The following is a 27587-nucleotide window of genomic DNA, read 5'->3' as shown; positions in this document are numbered from 1 at the left end:
CAACATTGTTTTAGAGTAAAAGAGAATGGTAGAATATCTTCTTGTGAAGTGATGAACACCACGCCAGCACCAGCCCCGTCGCTCTGTGCAGCCCCGTCAAAGTACATTTTCCAAGGAGGTTGAACTTCAATTAACATCACATCTTCATCAGGAAACTCATCAGTTAACTCCCAATCATTTGGTATAGGATGGTCTGCTAAGAAATCCGCTAGTGCTTGTCCCTTCACGGATTTTTGAGGGATGTACACAATCTCAAATTGTTGGAATTGGAGGTACCATCTTGCTAGTTGGTCACTAAGGACAGGTTTTGACATAACAAACTTGATGGGATTTGCTCTAGAAATAAGGCGGACAACATGAGCTTGAAAATAATGCTTCATCTTTTGAATTGAGAAGACCAGTGCAAACCATAACTTTTCAATTGGCGAATAATTTAGCTCATTTGGCGTCATCGTTCGATTTAAGTAATAAAGAGCATTTTCTTTGCCTTCACTATTCTCTTGAGCTGACAGGGATCCTACAGACCTTTCTTGTGCTGCAATGTACAGTATCAATGGTTTTCCAGGTATAGGGGCTGCCAAAATCGGAGGTTTCGCTAGATATGATTTGATACTTTTAAAGGCTTCGCTACATGTTTGGTCCCAATTAAAAGGAGAACCTTTCTTCATAAGATGACTGAATGGTTGACATCTCGCCGCTAAATTTGAGATGAACCATCTCAAGTATGCTAACTTTCCTTGGAGACTTTTAACTCATGAATATATCGAGGTTCAGGAATCTTTGATATTGCATCGACTTTGGCTTGATCAATTTCAATTCCTCGATGTCTCACAATAAAGCCAAGGAACTTGCCGGAAGTAACTCCGAAGGCATATTTCAATGGATTCATCCTTAATTGATATCTTTGGAGTAACTCAAACACCATTCTTAAGTCTTTCAAATGATCACCCCTCTTCCTCGACTTTACTACCAAATCATCAACATAACATTCAACATTTTTATGGAGTAAGTCGTCAAATATATTTTGCATAGCCCTTTGATATGTGGCGCCAACATTCTTTAAACCAAATGGCATCACTTTGTAGCAATAAATACCTTTCGGCGTGCAAAATGCAGTGAGTTCTTCTTCTTTTAGTGACATGCGGATTTGATTACATCCAGAAGAACCATCCATGAACGACATTGCCTCATAACCAGTGGTGGCATCAATCATCAACTCTGGAATGGGAAGAGGAAACTCATCTTTAGGGCATGCATTATTGAGATCTCTAAAGTCAACGCAAACTCAAATTTGACCATTCTTTTTCCTTACAGGAACAATACTTGAAATCCATGTAGGATATTTGACCTCACGAATAAAGCCTGCCTCAATGAGTTTGTTAACTTCATTTTCTATCAACGGAATCAAGTCTGGTCTAAAACGTCTTTGAGTTTGTTAACTTCATTTTCAATCCAGGCATTTCTTTATAACTCCAAGCGAAGACATCTCTATATTCTTTGAGTATATTCATGCAAGCGACTTCTTCATCAATTTCTAGAAACGCACTCAACTAAGTTGGCTTCGGATCTTCATCAGTGCCAAGGTTAACTTCCTTCAAAGGATCTATTGTGATCTTTACTCCTTCTTCAAGTTCTGGTGGATCATCTTTAGCATCTTCCTCTTCCACCGGATCATTGTCATTGACCGATATATGACAACACGAGACAATATCTTCTACCTCTTCCTCATTCTTCTTTTGAGGCAAAGAATCGTACTCATTTTAGATTGTAACATGATTTGAGGAACCTACACTTTCTTCATCTTCCTCGCGCTCTTTGGTGTAAAACACATTATGAACCTTTGCCTTGAGTTCCTCTTTACAGGAAATGACAAGTTCCACTCGTCGTCTCATCCTAGAAAGAATCAAACTTCTTAAATCCTTTCGAATCAAATGTGAAGTAGGCGTTGTAACTTTTAAATTACTTCTCAGGTTCTTGTTATTCTTCTTCAGAGGACCTAACCTCTCAAACACAGAAATTCTTGTTGTCGCTTCACCAAGTCGATCAAAGATGGAAAGCCTTTTATTGGGAGCAGTGACGTCATCTTCAAAAGTTATATGATTATTACTGGCCCTTCTTATGGAAATGCGAATTGGCGGCGGTTGGCTATAACCTAGGCCTTCACGCGCTTTCCTAGTTGTATCTTCTGATGGGAGTTTCCCTAGCGCTGATGGCTCGCTAGGGTTGTATCATGCCTTCACAAATAACTTGTAGGCATTGGGATCAAAACCTTCTCTTGTGCGCTTTGTAGGGAGAGCCATATCTAGCATTTGATCTTTAGCGACCGACTTTTCTGGCAACTTTGAAGACAAGTTTATTGCATCAATCCGTCTGATAGGAAGAGCTCTTAATGCATTTTCTTCAAGGTTAGATGGTTGATCTTGTTCTTTCTTCGCTTTTGGAACATAGCAAAGCCTATAAGTCTTCTTCTTCTTTGAAGACAGGATCTTCCCTTCATTAAGAATGGGACAAGAGTCTTTAGTGTGAATTTTCACCTTTTCGATAGCTGCATCAATTCTTTTTCTTATGATATTATAAATCTTGATTGATTTGACGTCGTTGGATTTGACCCCTTTAACAACATAACTTCTCAAATAGAATTTCGCATCCGCAAAGTGTTTCTCCACTTTGGTGAAAGGATTATCATCTGCAACTATCTTTATTTCAATTCCACCTTCAAGATATTTCAAACATTGATAGTAAGAAAATGAGACAATTCTATTCTCATGTACCCAAGGCCTGCCAAGTAATATGTTGTATGATGTCTTTGCGTCAATCACATGCATCCATGCGCTTGATCGCAAATCTCCCATGTGGATCTCTAATTTAACAAAGCCTATGGACCTCTGCCCGACTTGATTAAATTCTTGTATCAATAAACGACTTTCACTAAGTTCCCCAGTCTTGATGCCAAGTTCCTTCAATGTGTGGATTTGCAAAATGTTGACTCCAGATCCTTCATCTATTAAGATTCTATTTATCTTCTTCTCTAGCACATGACCCACCATATACAAAGGACGATTGTGTAGTGTTTCACCAAATAGAAGATCGTTATCTGTAAATGTGATTTTAGTATCACAGACATATGCTTCTTAGGAAGAAAGTTTAATAGATTTTTCAGAAGATCAAAGAGACATCATTTCTGAGATTTCCCTTGTTTCTTTTTCTTCTTCCCCAGGAGACACTTTTGGTGAGGATTCACTCGTTGTTCCTTCTTTTACAGTAGGATGCACCTTCATTGTTTGTTCTTTATCCACATTGAAACATGATTCCTCGACATTGCCTTGAGTAGACTTTGTGTCGAACGAGCTTGGCAAGAATGCCTCTAGAGTCACAAGACGTCGAGGTTTTTGGTAGTGATGCACTTCAACCTTTGCCCTTTTGGGGCGCTTGATTGATTTTTGCTTCTTTGATTTCTTCACCATTTTTCCTCTAACCGGTTGCTCGGATAATTATATTCATAAGCTTGACTTGGTACCTCTTCGCCTAGTTACAAGAATCCAACTCTCATCACCATCTATGTCAACGTTCTGTTCTACTGGCTCTTCTTCATGCTTTTTAGAGATATACATTTGGACTAGATCCAATGACACAAACGTGATAGAAATATGGTTAGAAATAGCCTTCTCATCATCAAGGATAATTTTATTTTCGTTAACCAATCGCATCACTCTATCCTTAAAGACAAAACATTTTTCAAGAGGATGACTCACAAGTCTGTGATACTTGCAATAATTTGGGTCATTAGTTTTTCCAGATTCATCGGGTCGCTTCATCTCTGGCAAGTCAATGAGCTTCAACTCAAGCAATTCATAAAAAATTTCAGAAACATCAGAATCCAAGAAGGTATACTTTTTTCCTTGCATCTCCTTAGCGTCGACTTTTTGATTTGAACATGCTTGAAAAGTCACATTTTGTTTTACGCCCTCATTCGTGGTAAACTTTGCGGGTGACACATTTACGCTCATGGATTCTTTGTTTTCATTTCTGGGCAGAAACTTGCTCCATCTCTTGGGTTCGTGCTTGTCCCTTCCTTTGCGAGGATCATGGACAATAGTCATATCTTTTCCGGCAGATGACATGCTCAACTCCATATCATGAGCGCAAGTAGCTAAATCCTCGAAAGATTTTGGTTTTATTCCTTGCAAGATGTAAAGAAGCTCCCAGTGCATTCCTTTAATACACATTTCAATTGCAGAAGCTTCACTAAGCCTGTCCTTGCAATTTAGGCTTGCGTTCCTCCATCGATTTATGAAATCTATGACCGGTTCATCCTTCCTTTAGCGAGTATTCGTGATTTCTACCATGCTCACCGTGCGCCTTGTGCTATAGAAGCGATTGAGAAACTCATGTTCTAGTTGCTCCCAACTATCAATAGAGTTAGGTTCGAGATTCGTGTACCAATCAAACGCATTTCTTTTTAGAGAGCGGACAAACTGTTTGACAATATAGTCTCCATACGTTCCAGCATTACTACATGTCTCCACGAAGTGCGCGACATGTTGTTTCGGATTTCCTTTTCCCTCAAATTGTTGAAATTTGGGAGGTTGATAACCAGCACGCATTTTAAAGTTATTAATCCTAGCAGTGTATGGCTTAGCATATATATGAGAATACTTGGTGGAGACTTCATACTTATCTTTGATAGCATTCAATAAACTCCTTCAAGCGATCGAATGGGATCATTCCTTCAGAAGAAACTGGCATCTCTTTAACAAACGGGGCTTTCTTAGCAGGATCTTCAATTTCTTGAACTTCAATGTCCTTTCCAGGTGCATGGCTCGCATCTCCATCTAAAATCCCTTCTATCTTGTCCATCAACTTGTCAACTCGAGATTCTTGGTGTTGTACATGCTTCGTCAATCCTTCAACCAACTTTTTCGGATTTGTGAGTTGTTCCTCACAAGAGGAAGCAGCAGTCACCATCGTTTGCATGATCACCGGAGATGCAGGAGAGTAACATAGATTGTCGCGTAAGTTAATTTTCAGTGGACTCACGTTACGCGATATACATGGAGATGATTCATAAGTTGAATCACAGTTTTCCCTTGTGGTAGAGTTCTTGGAACCAGATTGCTCAAGTAGAGCCAATGTGTTCTTGATCTTTTCAGCAACACTACTTCCTCCTTCTAGATCATTTGTGGAGGAACTTGCTCTTTTTGGAGTCGAAGACCCAAAAACAGGAGTTGATGCATGATACGCTCAAACTTACTTCTCAAATAAGAAGTAAAACGGTCGTGTCAAGTAAATAACCCAACTACTGAGGTTGGGATCGTTCCCACAAGGAAAATAGTTTAGACTTAACTTTAACCTATTATTACTATTGTTCGGTCAATTACTTCCTTGGAAAGCAAAAACAATAAAAGGATGGTTTCTATTTCTAAATGAATGAAAATAACTAACGGAATTGAAAGAGACACTTAACAGATTTGATTGTTGGAGTTTAATCAATTAATCAAAGTAACTAGGGTTTACGTGTTCCCCACAGGTTCATAACTTGATAATTCTAACTATAACAATTATTTCCTAGTATCTTGCATGCAAAGTGATAAGTTATGTATTTCTAAATCCTTGGTCCGGCATCTAGAAAATCTCACTCCGCACCTTGGTCCAGCTACGTGTGTTGCTATCCTAACCCTTATCTTTACCTCATATTAAGCATCGTATTCGATATTTGACTAAGTTATTACCTCGTACCAATCAATACTAGCCTATTAGATAGTATACACTAAATCTATGTTGATAATTCTTTTCCTATTATCTACCTCCTTGGTCCGGCAAGTAGCATTAAGGCGAGTTCTAACGTTGGCCATCCGTTAAAAAGACTTCTAAGCGAAAGAATTATTAATACATGCAAGACACTATTCTAGAATTGTTATTTTCGTTAGGTTTTATCTCATTATTTGCCTATGGTTCCCACAACCCTAGTTATGGAGTTTAGTTACCCATAGTCATAATCACAATATTCAAATATATGATATAAGAATTCATGTACTTACTTCAATGAGAAAGAGTAAAATCCGAAAGTACGCAAATAATCCAGAGTCTAACAATGGTTCAGCGTCTAACAATATTCAAAAGTCTAACAATGGTCTCGAGTCTAACAATGCCCGAGTCTAACCTTAAAAATGAGGTTTTTCAAACTATTTATAGAAAATAAAAACCTAATTAAACAAGGACTCTATTTGCTGGAAATCTGTCAAAACGCGGCTGGGTCGACGGACCTCGCGACGGATCGTCGTGTTCACGGCGGACCGTCATGGACTCCGTCGTCCCATACTTGATGAAATTTCTTCTGCTACTCTCTTCATTACCCTCGACCGCAAGTATGACGGACCGTCATAGGCACAACGGTTCGTCGGGGGTCTTCGTTCCAAAACGCTTAAACTCTTGGAATATGGGTATTGGGATTACTTCTCTGAACTTCATGACGAACCTGCAGGATGGACCGTCATTGACACGACGGACCGTCGTGGACTCCGTAACCCCACACTTGGTCAGACTTCCCCATCTTCCTTCAGCAGCTGCACTACGCTGCCACCTACGGACCGTCACAAGCTCCGTAGGTGGTCTCTTCTGCATTTCTTCGCTCAAAAAACCTCCGCATACATCTTTGAACAGATTTCCTGCAAATAAGGAGAAACTTATATAAAAATTTGCACAAAAAAGCTTTTGGACACACTAAACTTAAGGAAAAAGTATTAATAATACCGTGAAACCACGGTATATCAATGCAGACGACACTTGAAGCGTTTGTTGCCCTAGTGTAGCAGCCTTGCTTCTCGTAATAGCTCCAAAACTTCCAAAGGTAACTCCAACGATGTCTTCAACTTTAGTAGAGAACTTGGAGCTAGTGACCTTAATGGAGGTTGATCGAGAGTTGTTTTTCATGGAAGTCATCTCGATATTCTTTAACGTTTGAAAAGTTGAGATGAGAGGTAGAGATTGTCCCAGTAGGCGTGCCAGAATTTGTAGACAATAAAATTCACGTCGAGAAAATAATAATCAAGAACGGAAAATTATAGCAACAATCAATTTTATTATTTCAAATGTGAGTGTTACAATCTCTATAATTCCTCTGAATTCGCCTTTTCAAATATCAATTCAAGGGCTTTAAAGCTTGTTCTTGAATCTATGATGAACTTGAACTTAAACATGAACTTTATCTTGATCTTGACTTTTATTTGAATTCAAGGGCTTCGAGCTTGTTCTTGAATTCGGTGGTCTTGATCTTGATCGTTCTTGAACTTGAATGCTTGAATTCTTAAACTTGTAGCTTTGTAGAGAATTAAATGACGTTTGTACCACAGAGTTTCTCTAGCTTCTTGTTTAGAATTTTCTGTCTCTTTTCTGAATTATGAGGACCCCTATTTATAGTTTTAGAATAGAGGAGTTGCAATTGGAATATGATTCCGTTCAGCCAATCAGATTTAAGTGACATGGCATTTGGGCTTTATGGAGCGGGCTTGTCATCTTTGACACATGTCATGATTCTATCAGTTTTCTTATTTGACTTGACATATCACATCATCTGCACACGTGGCCCCAAGATGGGCTCTAAAATGAGATGGGATAGGGTTTAACAAATTGGGTTCATCCAATATAGCCCAAATCAATTAATTTTGACTTTAATTAAATCCATATTTTTTGGACTTAAATATTTAACTCAATTATATCAGTCCACAATATTTGTTTGGATTAACATATTTATGAATTCAATATAATCCGGATTATTTTATAAATTTATATTTAATAAATTTTAAATGATTACACTCGTATGTACAAATTAAAATAACATAAATTAGCACTCTATCTAAGACATGAAACTGAAATCAGAATTGGCGACCTAACTAACGTAGTCATTCATCCTAAAGTACCTAAACTACAACCCAGATGTACTACTTATGAAAGATGAAAAATTCTATAATGTTATGACATAAAACTCATACTTGTGTGAGGGTATTTTTATATTAATTTTAATGTGATATATGAGACCTATAAAGTCAATTTACTTTGTCCTCAACCAATTTTCCTCAAACCAATTTTTTCTCTTTCCTAGGTTTTCTCTTTCATGTTTTATTTCATTTTCAATCTTTTTAGTATCTATTTTGAAATCAATTTTATTATAATATCATTTTTATTTTTGCTTACCATTAAAATGAAGTTTTCTTTGTTCGAAATATATTTTATCAAATAAGAAAAAAATATATATTGTTTTTAATAATAATAATAATAATAATAATAATAATAATAATAATAAATTCTAAATATATTTTCTTTAGTTGCAACTATGACGTTGGCATTGAAGATGCAGTTGTGTTGGTTATATATTTGGTAAAGAATATTTAAAAAGATTTTCCTTTTTCATTTTTCTTAGATACAATTTTAAAAGTAAAAAATGAGTTTAAACATAGATTAGAATCAAACGTGAAAGAATTTTTTGAATTGTATATTCAATAATGTACTAATATTAGATGTTCAAGTTTTTTAATGTAACTTCAATTTGAAAAAAAAAATTCAAATTTTGATGTCCAAACACTTATTTTAAAATAAATTGAAATATCTACTAAAAACAGTAAAAAAAAAAAAGACTTAGAAAGCTCTTTTCTGAAAAAAGAGATCGAAAATGAGACTTCAATGGAAGGTCATTATAATGTAGGTGACTTTTTTTAGTAGAGACCTCATGAGGTCGCCGAACAGAGACCTACGAAGTCACCAATAAATTATTCGAATTTTGAGATATCATGAGGTTGCAATTTCATAATTTACTTTTTTTTTTATTTTTTAATAAAGGTGGCTTCATGAGGTCACTATTATATTGTTTATTTTTATTTTATATTTAAAAAAGAGATCTCGTGAAGTTTCTTTACTGCAATTCTAAAAAATAAAATGTTGAATAGAGACCTCATGAGGTCTCTTCAATGATGCAAAAAGAGACTTCATGAGGTCTCTTTACTACATTTGTAAAAAATAGGGATAATGCACAAGTACCCCCTCAACATATGCCTAAATCTCTGAGACACACTTATACTATACTAAGATCCTATTACCCCTGAACTTATTTTATTAATAATTTTCTATCCCTTTTTTGTCTACATGACACTATCTTGTGGGCCCAACAATGGTTGTTTTTTTCAAGCTAATGCCACGTAGGCCGAAAAGGAGTTGGAAATTACTTAAAATATAAGTTCAGGGGGGTATAATAGGACCTTAGTATAGTATAAGGGTGTCTCTGAAATTTCGGGCATAGGTTGAGGGGGTACTTGTGCATTTTCTCTAAAAAAAATTAAATATTGAATCGAGACCTCATGAGTTCTCTTTCATGAAATTTCTGCGGAAAAAAAAGATGCAAAAAAGAGACTCTTTTATAAAATTTCTAGAAAATAAGATGCAAAAAACAGACTTCATCAGGTCTCTTTACTGCATTTGTAAAAAATAAAATGTTGAATAGAGACCTCGTGAGGTCTCTTTTGTGAAATTTCTGGAAAAAAAATGCAAAAAAAAGTGAGGTCTCTTTTCCTAGAAAAAAAACTGGTCGTTAATTATTATTTCTGCATCTTCTCATCACATGTCATATTAATTCAATACCTCTCTACTTAGCTAAATCAAGCTCAAAGATCTTGCAACAATCAACTGATGCAATACGTTTACTAAATATTCTCTTATCAACTCAATTGCAACTCACCTTCAACGTAATTCGAAATTAAACAAAAAACCATAATATCCATAAGTTATATAATAGATTTCAATGTTATCATGCATTCACAAAACAAATAGCTCCCATAGCAAAATTGTAAAGTAAAGAACTTAGATTATCTATCACAACTTTAAACTTCACTAATGTGGTAGTATATCTGCCACATGATCATCTTCTTCTTCATCACTACTAGACTCATCTGTCACATTTCTTTGTTGACCATACACTAGATATCAAGTAGGTTGAGATTGATGAGGTCGAGGAGGGAAAGTGACATCACTGGAACAAGGGGTAGTCCCTCCTGAAGAAAGTGATGCATCGAATTGAGCCTTAAGACCCACAAATTCTAAGTCCCTTCGCCTTTCCCTGGCCCATAAGTCTTCGAATTGCCTAGATAGCTCAACAATCTTTTGCTCCACAGCCAAATTTTTCTTCATAGATTCATCATCAAAGGAACTATTTACGCCTTCAAACCCAGAAGAAAATTCACAAAAGGTTTGTTGCGGCATTCCATAGGCATACTCATATTTACTCGGCCCACCAATCAAGTCTAACCACACTCTCTCAGTCTGTTCTTGAGTAAGTGGCCCTCCATTTTCTTCTGGCTGAGTGTCGTAAAATCCTCCAAAGTTGATATATCGATTCTAAATTGAATGATATTAGTATTAGAATATAAACTTAGAAAATAAGTAACTATTATTTTAAATTATAGGCTTACATAGGTCACTTCAGCTCGCGACTCAACCCACATGTCTGGATTTTCGGAATTTTTCTTCTTTTTTATATGTGTTGCCTTGAATGCCTCAGCCTGATTTACCGGTCTTCCTAGTTCCTTTTCTGACATATAAAAATAATTAAGGTATAATCAAGAGTAATTAAATATTAATACCTAAAATATATAAAAACTTAAGGAAAAATAATACATACCGATTTTCTCCTCACACTTCCTTGACATTGAGCCCCACTTGTGTCTAGAGAATCACCCTTACTAGATGATCTAGCCTTCTTACTGATCTCATTCATCTGCTTAAATCTTGGATCATTTGCCCAATGCAAAAGTAAATTTTCCCAATCATCCGATAGAATCCACTTAGGTTTCTGATTGTTTTTACGAGCTTTATTCAACAAACTAACAAGAACACGCACAATTTTCTAATGAAAGCTTACACAAATTTTGGCATCGTGTTCCGGACGCCAAGCACATTTTTTCTACAATGAAAGCATAAATTTTTTAATTAATAAGTATTATTGAAGACAAGTATTTTAATAGTGTTAAACAAATAAATTTGAATATACCTTGAACTCCAAAAATAATTCTCTAGAGATTTCTTGGTATCTTGCCCCAAGTAGGAAAATCATCTCTATAGAGATCTTTGATAGCCTAAGAAATGATCCCCACAACATCATCTGAATTGAAACTGTAATACAAAGTTTTAACAGTTACAAGTTAAAACAAAGACATTAAATGATATAATCATAAACATAAGATATTTTGTAAAAAATAAAATATTACGTATAGTCATCAGGCTCGATGACAAGTTTATTATGCATATCCCTCGCGCCAACTTGTGTAGGGACCTGACCAGGTGTAGCTGACTGATTTTTGGTAGGAGTGTTAGGCTGTGGCAGATAGCCTAGCTAATTATGCCATTGATGAGGAGATTTCTGGCACTTTTGAGGAGATATATTACCTTGTACACGAAGACTCGACATTCCAAGTTGTGAAGTAGATGATGATGAAGGTTGTTAGTAGAAGTGTTAGGCTCAGAATTATTACCTTGAATGCGAAGACTCGACATTCCAAGTTGTGAAGTAGATGATGAAGGTTATGAGTCTGCAGGGTTGTGAGTAACAGTGCGAGAGACATTGGCCGATTAACCTCTGGAGGCAAAACATTGTATCCATGTGGAGTAGCATACCCTGATGTGGGTGTCATTACAGGTACCTCAGGAGGCGGCTGAGTATATTCCAGTGGAAGATGCATATAGGTCAAAGGAGGATTAATATGTGGAGGCACATTATTGTATGGCTCGGTATGACTATAGTAGCAATGTGTCGGAGTGTATCTTGGTGGGAGAGAAGTTTTGGTGTCTGATCTTATATGTATCCCTGTCGGTCGTCTACTTACTATACCACCTTTCTTTTCTTTTCTTTTCTTTTGGAGGGGGGGGGGTCATTATCAATATTTTATTCTTATTTCCACCTGTCATCTAATTAGTAACAAAGACATTTAAGTCAAATAAAGTTAGATATTCATGTAAGAAGAAAAGTCTAAATTAAAATCAACTAAAGGTGAAACTGAAATAACTACGGGTGTATTTTGGTATATTCATGAATGTTTGTTATAACATTTCATCTATCAAAATAAGAACAACATCAAAGAAAAAATAAGTAAATTTCAAGTTCTTAGGAAAACAAGTTACCTAATTCAAGATTGGGGTAGCAGAGTTATACACATATACATATTCCAGTTATTCTAATATTATTTTTTGAGATAGTTTTCATCTTACAGAGAAAACATACAAAATCGTATTCTTGTCCAACATTTAAGTGGCTTATATTTAATATATTCCAAATGCAAAGTTCAACAATGTGTATTTTTTAAAGTGTACTAAAAGAAAAGGAGAACATTACTTCATAATATGTACTATACTCATTATTCAATTTGCAAATAATTATACAAGAAACGACAGAGTATTAAAACTATAGAACCACCTTCCAAGCAAACAAGAACTATTAACAACATGAAGAGAAGCAAATGTTGAAGATATTATTTAAGGACCTTAAAGTGTATCCTCTAAAACATTTTAATACATTAGATAGGTGGTCACATTAACAGAGAATTGAGAAACAATTTAAAATTTGGGGATCCACTTCTACAGAGAATGGAGAAACAATTTAATAATGCAATATAAAAGAATTTAGAAGAAGATAACAGTAACACACACGCGCGAGCACTAATTACTATTTCTCCTCATCCTTGTCCTCGTCATTGTCCACATCCTCATCCTCATCATATTTTTCCGACCATTCTTATTCATCGATCGAATCTTCCTCATTAATTGATGCATTTGCCCCTTCATCTGTTATTTCTTCTATATCAATCTCTTCTAATATGTGTTTAGGATGCTTTAAATGATTTTTTAATTCAACATCCACGGTGTGGTGAACACTTGATAAATCATCATCCTGATTTGCAACATCCAACACGTTTTTAACTATCCACACGACGCATGGGTTTGGTTTTAATCACCACCCACCAATCAGCTTTATCCGGACACAAAGGATAAAGAGCATAATACACTTGCTTAACATTTTGCACAATAATGAAAGGATCATATGCTCCATACTCCTTTGTATGCTTTACTTCAATGATATTATAATGTTTGATTTCTCTTGTACCTTTTGGGGGGGGTTGGATCAAACCACTTGCATCTATATGATACAATCATTTTTATAGGCCACCCTGACTATTCCATTTCCAAAACCTCCTTGAGCACCCCATAATAATAAACTTCATCTTGAGTTCCATCACCACCTTTCACCCAAACTTCACTATTATTATTTTTTTTAATATTTGGAGCATTCTTCAGTATTGAATTTAAAACCATTTACAAGATACTTGTCCATTGAAAAAACCTTGATGGGTCCCCAAGAAAGGTCCTTCAAAAATTGATCAAATTGACCATTTTTTGTGTCAGTAATCTATGAATCTTTGAAAAGTAGGAAATTAGCATCAATTAAATATAGATATATTTAATAATGATAGTATTATGAAAATATTATAAGGCTTACGTAATCTTGAAAACACTTTGTAAAATGCTCAAACACTTTTTTATTTCCATATAAATGCACAAAGTAGCTGTCAAAGAAGATGGATATTGATTTAGTTGTTTTGCCTTGTAATTACATATTTTAGGGAAAAAACAACAACTTACTCAAGAAATTGTTTAACTTGTGGGCAGTTCAACAAGACATGTGTTGATGCAGATTTAAACTCCATGGCATTAATATTCCTCATAGTAGGTTTTTTTGAACCTTTGCCTGGTCGATTGAAGATTGATAGTGGTTTCATAGTCTCACCACCATCATCATGGTGATTGGGTCTATTTTTCAAGCATGACACACTACTTTTGAAGTAATAAGAACCTAAATTAGTTATCTCCCTAGCAATATGGAATTCAACCATTGAACCTTGAAGTCTATGTTTTTGCTTCATGTCCCGTTTAGACCTGCCAATAATCCTACATTATATTATATTATCATTAATTTTAACAAAATATTGATGATATAAAAGATAAGAGTTAAAACACTTACCTCTCAAATGGATACATCCATCTATATTGAACCGGACCTTCGAGGCGTGCTTCATGCACCAGATGTACAGGAAGATGTTACATCACATCAAAAAATCTAGGTAGAAGAATCTTCTCCAACTTATTTGTTATTATAGGAATATTTTGATCCATCTGAACTAGGTTGTCTTCCCTTAACGTATTAGAACACAAGTCCTTGAAGAACAAACTAATTTTAGTCATAGGTTTCCAAATTCTATCGGGCAAGCCACTAAATGCAATGGGGAATAATGTTTCCATGAAGACATGACAATCATGAATTTTCATACCATGCAATTTTTCGTGTTCAATATCGACACGTTTTAGCAAATTTGAAGCTTGTCCATCAGAAATCTAAGTTTTTCAACTCTTTCACATATATTACGTTTTTGATCCAATGTAAATGAATACTAGCCTTAGGTTTGAATAACTTGTTGTTCGGTTTCTCTTGAAATCATAACTCTTTTCGCCTACAGTATTCTGGTAAGTCCATTATAGCTTTAACATTATCTTTTGTCTAGCCATTGACATCCAATACTGTGTTGAATAAATTATCAAAGTAATTTTTTTATATGCATGACATCAAGATTATGTCGAAGAAGATTATCCTTCCAATATGGTAATTCTCAGAATATGCTCTATTTTGTCCAGTTATGTGCAACACCATACCCATCAAATTTGTATGTTTGTTCTTCTCTAACCTTTGGAAAGTGTTGAATCCTCTCCCAAACTTGTTCTCCGGTCAAGATTGGAGATGGACAACTTTCTTTAATAGTATTCTTTCTGAATGCATTTTTCATACTCCTAAACTCATGATCCATTGACAGAACTGTAGATGAAAATCAAACCAACAATTTTTATAACCATGTTTTAAAGTAAATGATTTAGTATTTCCATACAGTAAGGACAAGCTAACTTTCCTGCTGTCATCCACTCTGTCAACATTCCATACGCAGGAAAATCATTAATAGTCCACATTAAGACAACCCGCAAGTCAAAATTTTGCTTAAGAGACACATCAAATGAATTAACTCCTTGAACCCACAACTGTTTCTACTCATCAATCAAAGGTTCCAAATATACATCAATCAATACTTTTGAAATTTGGTGGGCCAGGATTGACAAAATTGAGAAATATATATGGACTAGTCATACACATCTCGCATGGAAGATTATATGGTGTTACAAATATAGGCCAACAAGAATATGGTGCAGCAGAAACATAATGTGGCGTGAATCCATCTGAACATAAACCCAGTCTAATGTTCGTGGTTCGGCCGCCAACTCTGGGTATGTTCTATCAAAATGCTTCCCTCTTCATCAAAAGGATGGCACATAGCACCAGCTGGTCTTTTATTTTCATGGTGCCATCTCATGTAAGGAGTAGAGCTATTAGATGCATACAAGCTCTTTAACCTTGGTATAAGAGGTAAATAATGCATCGCCTAATAGGAACTTTCTTCCGAAAAAAGTATCCAATAGATTACTTGCATTTTCCCCTCATCTGAATATTTCTGCAACTCAATTGTCACTCATGTTACCTATTTATGCCAAGTTAAAAGCTTCAAAGTATCTGGTGAACACATGACGTAATATGAATGATCTTTAAAACTTAAAACAATTCTCAACCAAGCAAGTTTATCTCATAATCAGAGGTAACTTTCAGAAGGTTTAATCAATCTGGAATTAGCATCTCATTACCTAGATTTGTTGTTGTTCTCAACTTCTTGACTGCAGAAAAAGAGGTCTCAAATCAGAAATCTATATTTATTCTATATATTGATGTGTCTTTTCTTTGTAGGTTTCATATAAATCTCTTGTATATAGTAACGGCGTGGATAGGATTCATATGTTGATCCCAAGTTGTAGTCTAACTTGATATTTATATATAATCGTGATTATTCAGTCCAATTAGTTTGTTGTATGAGTATGATCCACATAACAGCATCTTGTTTATGTTGCAGGGCCAACTTAGCAGGAACTTAAGGAATATGGTGGTTGGCTTATTGGCTCATCTCTTTCAAGCACTTCTGTAACTCCAATACTGACTTGTGGTCACAAAAAGTGGCATCAGTTAAATTTTCTCAGTGTTGTTGTCACTAATTGACCGTTGAAAGCAACATTTCATAATAGACCAGAAGGGAAATGTAGCCCTAGGAATGGAATTCTACCTGTACATGGGTTCCTAATTACCTTATGATGAGACACTCTCCAGCGTATTCAAATAATTTTACTTGGGTTTCTAATTATGTGACCTTGAAAATCTTTACAAAAAAATAATGTTCACTATATGTATTTGACAGACTAGAATTACCTAGTATTGAAATTTCAACCAACTCGAATTTTAGACCGAGCTACACTATGACCAGCAATACTCATCTAGGTGAATACAATTATTGCACTAGACGGTTCCCCTAGTGGTTTGAGAACCATGAAATCTTAAACGCTAGGTGATTTCTTCTTATTTGTCTAAGCCTTGGTGGAAGGTGGATTGAGTTCGAAGATAGCATATACCCGTGGAATTAGTTAAGGTGCAAGCAAGTTGTGTTCATAATATTCAATGAAGTAAAATTTTACAGTTGTTATCGATAAGGTACACAGCCAGAGCCTTCTCATACTTAAGAGACCTATTAGAGTAAAGCAGAGTCGAATAACAAAGCTTGTGGTAACTGGCAAAGTTCTGATGATTCTACTAACTGTTTAGTCACTAGTGTTTGCCCTTGTATCACGTTTGGACAGATTTCTGAAATACTAAATAAAGGAACAACTTTTAAGTATATACACATTTTTTTTTTGAAAAATTCATTCTTTGATATTTGTTTACCAAGAATATGATGTTTGTTGTTTTTTAATGTTAGCATGTGCTAGTAGAGGTGCATTATATGGTTTGCTGGGACTGACAGGATTGCCTAGCCTATATTCCTGCTTCTATAGGTCCAAAATGAGGGGGCAATATGATCTGGAAGAGGCACCTTATGTTGATTGTCTTGTACATGTATTCTGTGAACCTTGTGCTCTTTGCCAAGAATACAGAGACCTTAAGAACCGTGGCTTTGATATGGAAACAGGTAATTTTTATAAGTTTATACACCGAGAAAAGTATTTACATAATCAGATCAGATCGCTAAGATTTATACAAATTGTGTGGTAGGGTGGCAAGATAATATGGATAGACAAAGTCGGGGAGTTACGATGCCCCCTTATCATCAGTACTTTTATTGTGCATTCTTTTAGAATCCTAAAATGAAATGTATCCGAACTAATACTTGAATACAAGAACAACAAATCACTAGTGTTTTTGCAGTAAATTTTCGCTGCATATATATGTATGATATTAGAACTTTTAAGCTTATGAGACCATATGATCTCATATAAAGTTTTGCAGCAGCCTCAATCTCAACCTGATTTCATTTTGCCTATGAACTATTTTTTGGGAAAAGCTAGAATGATATGCAACAAGATTATGCATGACGCTTTAACAAGGCTTGCAGCAATTAACCATGCTCTATATTTACTATACTATACATATGTAACTTAAAACACTGGTTCAAATACAAGTATCTTGTGGACTATAGAATCATGTCAAAACAATCGTCCCTGCCACTATCGATTTTGCCTTGTCAAAAAGTCAGCTTCTATAAATATATGTAGATCTGTACATAGCCTCGAGTGCACACTTAAGCAGTACTATTATAAAGACGGGGAGTCGTCGTGTAGTATTATAATTGAATGTCATTCTACTGTATTACATCTCAATGTGGATAATGATTACTCTGAAACTTCTAATGTAATTCATAGCTTCAACTCCTATATTAAATCATTGATGAGAATCTATACTGCATCTTTTTTCAAAATTAAGAATCTCTTATTGACATATTTCTTATCTCACATTCAACTATTAATATTAATTCCAAAGGTTTGATTAAATATAAGAAGCATTACATCTTAAGTAACTACACATGCTCACAAGCTTTTAAAATTAAAAACTGAAGCTTCAAAATTACCTGTTCAAAAAAGATAGATCGAGTTCTCACGAATTAACAGAAACTAGTGCTTCAATTGAGTGATCGAGCGTGGCTGGCGTCAGGCTGAACGGCGCTTCAGTGTCGTCTATGAGATACAAGAACCGTGGGAGAATGAATCGTGGGAGATAGATTCGTGGGATATAGGGCTTTTTAGGTGAAATAAAATTTGGGAAAGACGCGCTATAAGTCAAATTTGTTTTCCTTATTTTAATTATTTTCTTTTCTAGTCAAATTTGGTCAATAGTATTTTAAAATAAGAGACCACATGAAGTCTTTTTTTAAAAAAATATTACTGACCAAATTTGACTAAAAAAGGAGACATTGGGAAGTCTCTAAAATTTATTTTTTATTTTTTCAAATAGAGACCTCGTGAAATAACATATTTTAGGCGAATTAGCAGCAAAAATAACTTTTAAAATAAGTAATCTATATTAAATTATTTATATATATAATCGACCTCATGAGATCTCTTTTTAGCAACCTATTTTTTAGGTCTCTTTTTTTAAGTCTCTTTTCTTAGTTTTTTTAGTGGTGTACGAAAAAATGAATATTTTTATGTATGAATGACTCCTAAAACTAGAGGTGAAAAATATACTAGATATAAAGATGAATCTTTTAAAAATACTATAATTAAAAAAATAAAAGAAAAAGAAAAGAATTTTAATAGACAACTTTTAAAATATATATAACCATTCAAATAATTAATTTCGATTTTTTAGGCTCACAACCTCTAATTATCTAGACATGGGCTTGACATTTTATGTAAAATTATCCAGCTCGAAACTTATATATTAATCACAAAATCCATTGGAAATTCAGTAATCGAAAATGAACAATGGATAAGCTAATTAGATCGTCTAATCAATTTCTTGAAACATCATTCATTAAAATTATTTTTTGCAAACGGGAGAAGATTTTAAATAATATTATACAAATATATCTTCTTTTAAAAAAATTGAGATATAGAAACAATGAAAAAAAATATGCAAGTTACATTGAACCTTTACCAATCAATAAAAAATACAAATAATCAACTAAATAAGATACTAATAAATTTCATATGCAAATAATAGACAAGCATTTATATAAATCTTCTTAAAAAAAACACTCCGAAAATAAAAAAAATATAATACATTCGAAAAGGAATTAGGAAAAAAAAGAACTGATGAACGAAGCAAGAAAAAGAAGAAAAGGGCAATTAAAAGTGAAGTGTCAGAAAGTACAATGAATCTTTGACTTGTACAAAATTGTCCATTTATTCGCCGCACGAATCCTCACACAAGTATGAGTTGATATACCTTAACCATAGTAAAATATTTCATTCACATGTTCCACATTAAAAATGAAATATATATATATAACCTTTTTAACCAAAAAAAAAAGTATGTCTTATTGATTAAGTATTGAAATATAGATATGATGATGTGTAGTTTTATGGTTGGTTAGTTCAAATATTAGTTGGAGTCACATGTGTTAGTTAGAATCACATGGTTGTCACACATTTTCCATTTTTCTGTTATGCTTTCCATTTTTCTGTTAGTGTTAGTTATAGTTAGTTGAAGAGTTAGTTGTAGTTAGTTTTGATTCTCTATATATATAGATAATACAGCATAGATGTAAACAAGATGAATCAATAAGAAAAAGGAAGACAGATTACTTCCATATTCTCCCAGCAAAACTATCTCTACGTTTCTTCTTTCTTTCTTCTTCTTCTTCTTCTGTTCCTCTGTGTTTCTGTGTGTGTGTGAGTTCACAAACTTAATATGGTATCAGAGTATCGATCAAAGGATTTCTGAAGGTTTTGAATCTGTAATTTTGGTAACTGTTGAAACTGCAACAATGGTGGAATCACAGAGTACAGAGGTAGAAGACAATCCCCAGTCGAATCACAACCATCCACTTCATCTTCAAGCATCAGACATACCTGGTGTTGCCTTGATTCCAGTAAAGCTCACAGGACCAGAGAACTATGGTGTGTGGAGCAGATCTATGCGATTAGCACTACTAGTCAAAAATAAACTTGGATTTGTTGATGGCACATGTGTTAAAAGCTCGTACAAGGGAGATCTGGCAGTTAGATGGGAAAGATGTGATGCAGTTGTGTTATCTTGGATAAGTGCAGCAGTTGCACCAGAGTTGATGACTAGCATAGTATATGCTTCTAGTTCAAAGAAGATCTGGAACGACTTCAAGGAAAGGTTTGATAAATCCAATTTGACAAGGATTTTTCACCTATGGAAAAAGATTAGTATTTTGTCACAAGGCACTGATTTCGTAATAGCCTATTATTCCAAAATGAGAGATCTATGGGATGAGATGGATGTAATGGTACCCTCTCCATCTTGTGATTGTGTTGAATCTAGTTCACATGCTGAACATGTTAAACAACAAAGGTTATTGCAGTTTTTGGTAGGTTTGAATGAGAGTTATGCTCAAGTGAGGAGTTCTATTTTGTTGAGCCCATCTGTTCCAAGTGTAAATCAAGCCTATGCAATGGCTATACAAGAAGAAAGTCAAAGGAAGCTAGGACAAACAGAAGGAGGTAAAGAACCTCTCACAATGATGGCAGGAAGAAGTGCTCAACCACATAATTTCAATGATCAAGTGAACAATAATCAGATGAACTTGCATACTAAGAAGACTCAGAGTCAGAACTCACTTGGTAGAAGGATGGGATTAGTTTGTGATCACTGTGGTTACAAAGTTCATACCAGAGAAAGTTGTTACAGAATTGTAGGTTTTCCACCAGATTTTAAGAGCAAGAGGAAGGGTTCTGGATCTATGAATGAAGCATATGCAAATAATTTTACTTCTGAGTCATCTGTTTCTGGATCTGGATCAGCATCAAGCTTCTATTTTCCAGGAGGCTATTTCACAAAGGAACAATATGAGCAAGTCACTAAGATGTTATCTCCTACTACACCTACAGGAAACTGCAGGGCTGAGGCTAATGCTGCAGGTATGAATCCTTTAAATGTTAATGATAGTGGAAATGCAGTGAGATAGATTATTGACTCAGGAGCAACACATCACATTACATGCTGTGAAAATATATTGAGTGAATGTAGAAAGTTATAAGAATCCAGTTGTAATAAAGTGCAAGTGCCAACAGGAAATAAAATTCATGTGAAACATATAGGAGATGCAGTGATTTTGGGGAACTGCAAGATAAGAAATGTGTTGCATGTACCAGATTTTAGGTTCAACTTACTATCAATTTCTAAACTAACCAAGGATCTAAAATGTAGTGTGTCTTTCTATCCTGATTTATGTGTGATGCAGGCTCTCTTTACTGGAGAGGTGATTGGGATTGGTAAGGAGAGTGATGGCTTGTATATTCTCAGACAAGAAGTAATACCTACTATTGGAGCAGCATTCAAAAGCAAGAACTCAGAAGAACATAAACTTTGGCACCTTAGACTAGGACATCCATCTTTGAAAGTATTGCAGCATCTACATATATTGAAGAATAAATTGGTTGAGACTGTACATGAAGATTGTTTGATTTGTCCTTTGGCAAAACAATGTAGACTCAAATTCCCTTCTAGTGTTACTCATAGTAATAAGATGTTTCAGTTGGTACATCTAGATGTTTGGGGACCTCATAAAGATCCAACTTATGATAGAAAACAATATTTTCTGACTATAGTTGATGACTTTAGCAGATTTACATGGGTTTCTTTACTGCAAACAAAGAAAGATGTAGTAGTTGTTTTGAGAAGTTTTATAACAATGGTTTGTAATCAGTTTGATTGTGCAATAAAGGTGTTGAGATCTGACAATGGAACTGAGTTCTTTAATATTCAAGTAAATGAGTTGTTGTCCTCTTTTGGTATTATACATCAAAGTAGTTGTGCATATACTCCACAACAAAATGGCATTGTTGAAAGGAAACATAGGCATATACTTGATACAAGTAGAGCTTTAAAATTGCAGTCTCATGTTCCTAGTAGATTCTGGGGTGAATGTGTACAAACTGCAGTCTACTTAATTAATAGGCTACCTACTAGTGTGTTGAATGGACAATCCCCTTATGAAAGGCTGTTTGGAAAGGCTCCAAAACTAGAACATATAAGAGTATTTGGATGTTTATGTTTTGCTACTACATTACCAAGAGGTGGAAAGTTTGAAGCTAGAGCTAAGAAAGCTGTTTTAATGGGTTTTTCTTCCACACAGAAAGGATATAAGCTATATGATCTTGAGGCAAAAATCATGTTCATTAGCAGGGATGTTGTATTCAGAGAGACAGTGTTTCCTTTTAAGCTCATGCAATCTGCTGATACAGGTCCTTGTCCTTTGCTAGCACCCTTCCTTGATAATGTAGATGATGCTAATAATGATGTAAATGATGTAAACTTGGACTCATGTCATGATCATATTGAAGAGAGTTCCAATAACACTGATGGTCTGCAGGAAAGTTCTCATAGTCCTCATAATGAACCTGCAAGTAAGGTGGGATCCAGAAGGACTACCAGAACAAGCAAGCCACCTGTGTGGATCAAAGATTATGTTGTGCCTCATAAGTCTAGTCCTCATTCTATCACTAATCATGTCTGTTATGACAATGTCTCCTCAGGATATCAATCTTATTTACAAGCTTTTTCAGCAGCTGTAGAACCTCAATCTTTTCATGAAGCATCACAAGATGAGAAGTGGATTGATGCTATGAAACAAGAGATTAAGGCTTTAGAAGATAACAACACCTGGACAGTTGTAGACTTACCTCCAGGTGAGAAAGCAATTGGTTCAAAATGGGTTTACAAGATAAAGTATCAGTCTAATGGTGATGTAGATAGATACAAAGCTCGACTTGTTGCCAAAGGATATACTCAAAGAGAAGGACTTGACTATCATGACACTTTTTCTCCAGTTGCAAAGATGGTTACCATTAGAACTGTTCTTAGCTTGGCAGCTTCTTATGGTTGGGATTTATTTCAAATGGATGTTAACAATGCTTTCTTACAAGGTGATTTAATTGAAGACATATACATGGCACTTCCTCTAGGCTTCCAAGGACAGGGGGAATCTAAGGTCTGCAAGCTAAGGAAGTCACTTTATGGTCTTAAGCAGGCTTCTAGACAATGGAATATTAAATTCACTGAAGCATTGTTGGAAGCAGGATACTCTCAAAGTGTTCATGATCACTCTCTTTTTATTAGAAAGGAAGGAACTGAAATGATTGTGATCTTAGTATATGTTGATGATCTTTTGATAACTGGAAATAGCTCCAGAATGGTTCAAGAAGCCAAAGACACATTACACAAAAATTTTAAAATGAAAGACTTGGGAAGCCTCAGATATTTTTTGGGGATTGAAATCTTGAAGTCCAAAGAAGGGTTGTTATTGAACCAAAGAAAGTATGCTCTACAACTAATCTCAGAGGCTGGATTGAGTGGAGCAAAGACTGTAAGCACTCCTTTAGAATTCAATCAAAAGTTGACTAGTGTAGAGTTTGATCAACACACTGGTGGATCTGATGATGCAGAGCTAGAAGATGTTACAGCATACCAAAGATTGATTGGTAAGTTGCTGTATTTGACAATTACCAGACCTGACATTTGTTTTAGTGTTCAAGTTTTGAGTCAATTCATGCAGCACCCTAAGGTTTCACATTGGGAGGCAGCATTAAGGGTAGTAAGATATATAAAAAGATCCCCAGGACTTGGAGTAATGCTTAAAAGAGGTACTGGGGTTACAAAACTCACAGGATACTGTGACTCAGATTGGGCATCATGTCCAAACACAAGAAGATCCATAACTGGATACATGGTAAAGCTTGGAGATTCTCTTATTTCGTGGAAATCAAAGAAACAGCAGACAGTAAGTAGGAGTTCAGCTGAAGCTGAGTATAGAAGTCTGGCAGCTCTTGTTGCTGAGCTGATCTGGTTAGCAGGCTTACTTAATGAATTACATTTTCCTGGTGCTACCCCAATTTCAGTGTTCACAGACAGCAAATCAGCCATTCAAATAGCTGAAAATCCAGTTTTTCATGAGCGTACGAAACACATCGATATTGATTGTCATTTCATTCGAGAAAAGGTAAAGTCAGGGTTCATTGACATTCAACATTTGTCCACTACCATGCAGCCTGCTGATATTTTGACAAAAGGACTAGAAGCCAATCAACATCATCTCCTCATGACCAAACTTGGTGTGCTAGATGTCTTTCACCCTTCAGTTTGAGGGGGTGTATTGAAATATAGATATGATGATGTGTAGTTTTATGGTTGGTTAGTTCAAATATTAGTTGGAGTCACATGTGTTAGTTAGAATCACATGGTTGTCACATATTTTCCATTTTTCTGTTATTCTTTCCATTTTTCTGTTAGTGTTAGTTATATTAGTTGAAGAGTTAGTTTGTAGTTAGTTTTGATTCTCTATATATATAGATAATACAGCATAGATGTAAACAAGATGAATCAATAAGAAAAAAGAAGACAGATTACTTCCATATTCTCCCTGCAAAACTATCTCTACGTTTCTTCTTTCTTTCTTCTTTTTCTTCTTCTGTTCCTCTGTGTTTCTGTGTGTGTGTAAGATACTAATAAATTTCATATGCAAATAATAGACAAGCATTTATATAAATCTTCTTAAAAAACACTCCGAAAATAAAAAAAAATATAATACATTCGAAAAGGAATTAGGAAAAAAAAGAACTGATGAACGAAGCAAGAAAAAGAAGAAAAGGGCAATTAAAAGTGAAGTGTCAGAAAGTACAATGAATCTTTGACTTGCACAAAATTGTCCATTTATTCGCCGCACAAATCCTCACACAAGTATGAGTTGATATACCTTAACCATAGTAAAATATTTCATTCACATGTTCCACATTAAAAATGAAATATATATATATAACCTTTTTAACCAAAAAAAAAAGTATGTCTTATTGATTAAGATAATAACATATTGACCGTTATTTGATAATGAGATGTGCATCTTTGTTCTACTTTTTTACTTATGAACGTACATTAAATATACAGTCCTTAATGACCCATCATTATTATATAAATTAAAAAAACTTAAAATAACACATAAAAATCCATGATTATTATACAACTCAATTTTTATTAGATAATGAGATAATATATATATATATATATATATAAATAAATATATATATATGTATGTATGTATGTATGTATGTATGTATATATATATATTTATATTTATATACGAACTAACTTATTACACGTAGTAAGTTTAACTAGTCTTGAAGAAGCTACTCCTTTCTTGTCTTTTGTAAGCGGGTATTTGACAATATCTGGAGAAGACTGAAGGATACTAGTATCATGACCCAGGGTTACATCCTAGATGTAACTTGGCGTATAGATCCCGAGAGGCTCCATACAATCCACTTAGTATTCATAACATAAGACGTAGAACAAAAGAGAGAAAGAAACACATTTCAACTCTCAATAGTTTTTATAAAAGTAAAACATAAGTCGAAACACTTTGTCTCATTAGGCATCTATTACAATAGAAAAAAATCGGGTATAGTCCATGCATAAAAGTTCAAAACTAAAAGTAAGAAAGAAAACTGGAAACAATGAAAATATGTCTCCCAAGCATGAGGACAAACCAAAGCTCGAAAATCTCTCAAGTCAACCTCTAGCCACAAATTTGAGAACCTTGACTATCAGACCCTATATTTGGGGAAATGTAGGCAAGAGTACGCATTAGTACAAAATATGTACCAAATATTATAGACATGCATATAAACATTTAAATCATGCTAAAATAGGACATTTTCATAACATGCAATGACCCAACTAAAACATGATATTAAAAAGGGTTAGAAAGCATGATCATAAAACATGGTCATTGCAAGCTAACTTCTTTAAAACCTTTGAACACATGTGAGATACTTCTTGGAGTAACCTTGGTTGTGAGAAGTAGTCTTCACTGATACAGAGATCATGTGATCTATAACATGATCCCCAATGTCTCCCACACTGAAAAAAAAGGTTGTCCTACTTGCCAAGGTAAGAACCATGAACTTCTTAGGTGGATCAACTAGATAATTGTTTGCAACACATTTTAAACATATGGAAAATAAATAAATCATACAAATAAAATATGAAAAAACATGATTTTATTCATCAAGATAGCGGGTACAATTCTGTTGATTCTTGATTCTACTCTCCTGGAATTTATCCATGATTCGAGGGTCGTTAGTGGCGTATTTCTCGAACTAGGATGATTTAGATGTGACCTCTCTACATAAATAATCCATCAATTTGCAGATTATTCGAGATCTTAATCTCTTTATGGAATTTCTGAGATGCCTTTTAAGGGAATTTTAGTACCCTTTATATAGGCATAAACTAGGGTTTAGGATAAGTAGCCTCCAAGAATCCTAATTTGAGTTGAACACAATTTGTAGAGTCCCAACCTAAATTGAACACATCTTGTAGAGTCCCACAAAATTTCAATGTCTAAAAATGCCCCCTGCTTCAAGCCTTGTCGAGTGTAGACTTGATGAAACTCAAAGACGAGGCTTGAAGTACTCATTCTTCCAGCTTTGCAGCTTCAGATTTTCAGATATGATTTAAGAGAGAAGAGATGAAGGCAGATTTGGTCCCACTGGGCGTGCCAATTTTGTTTGCAACAAATTTTAAAGTGACAGACAATAAATTGCAATCACAAATAAAATATTAAGAAACATGATTTTATTGATTAAGATAGTGGGTACAATTCTGTTGATCCTTTGATTCTACTCTCCTAAGATTTATCCATGATCCGAGGGTCGTTAGTGGCGTATTTCTCGAACTAGGATGATTTGAATTTGACCTCTCTATATGAATAATACATCAATTTGTGGAGTATTCGAGATCTTGATCTCTTTATGGAATTTCCGTGATGCCTTTTAAGAGAATTTAGTACCCTTTATATAGGCATAAATTAGGGTTTAGGGTTGAATACCTCCAAGAATCCTAATTTGAGTTGATGACAATTTGTTAAGTCCCAACTCATATTGAACACATCTTGTATAGTCCTACAAAATTTCAATGTCTACAAATGCCCCCTGCTTCAAAGCTTGTCAGAGCGTAGATTTGATAAAACTCAAAGACAAGGCTTGAAGTACTCATTCTTTCACCTTTGCAGTCGATTTTCAGATTTGATTTAAGAGAGAAGAGATGAAGCGCAAATTTGATCCCACTGGGCATGCCAATTTGTTTGAAATAAATTTTAAACATATGGAAAATAAATAAACCGTACAAATAAAATATGAAGAAATATGATTTTATTCATCAAGATAGCGGGTACAATTCTGTTGATCCTTGATTCTACTCTCCTAGGATTTATCCATGATTCGAGGGCTGTTAGTGGCGTAATTCTCGAACTAGGATGAGTTAGATTTGACCTCTCTATATGAATAATCCATCAAGATTATTCGAGATCTTTATCTCTTTATGGAATTTTCGAGATGCCTTTTAAGTGAATTTAGTACCCTTTATATCGACATAAACTAAGGTTTAGGATTGAGTACCC

The 27587-nt window shown here is 34.8% G+C and overlaps 1 protein-coding gene and 1 long non-coding RNA gene across 2 annotated transcripts; both read right to left on the bottom strand.

Annotated features, from left to right (window-relative positions):
* Positions 1–1550: 1550 nt before the first annotated feature.
* On the bottom strand, positions 1551–3047 carry LOC107009658. Its single transcript, XM_015209000.1, has 3 exons — positions 2270–3047; positions 1791–2206; positions 1551–1733 (listed from the first exon to the last, which is right to left on the bottom strand). Exons 1-3 carry the CDS (start codon positions 3045–3047, stop codon positions 1551–1553), a joined length of 1377 nt encoding a protein of 458 aa, XP_015064486.1.
* Positions 3048–12568: 9521 nt separating this feature from the next.
* Positions 12569–14429, bottom strand: LOC114076024. The gene is made up of 3 exons (XR_003576271.1): positions 13675–14429; positions 13532–13598; positions 12569–13449 (listed from the first exon to the last, which is right to left on the bottom strand). It is a non-coding gene; the product is annotated as an uncharacterized LOC114076024 (long non-coding RNA).
* Positions 14430–27587: the final 13158 nt, after the last annotated feature.

The sequence above is a fragment of the Solanum pennellii genome, chromosome 2, assembly GCF_001406875.1.
Source record: "Solanum pennellii chromosome 2, SPENNV200".
In the NCBI taxonomy this organism is placed as follows: Eukaryota; Viridiplantae; Streptophyta; class Magnoliopsida; order Solanales; family Solanaceae; genus Solanum; species Solanum pennellii.
Note: the sequence above shows the minus strand (reverse complement) of the source record. Positions and strands in the feature narration are given on the sequence as shown.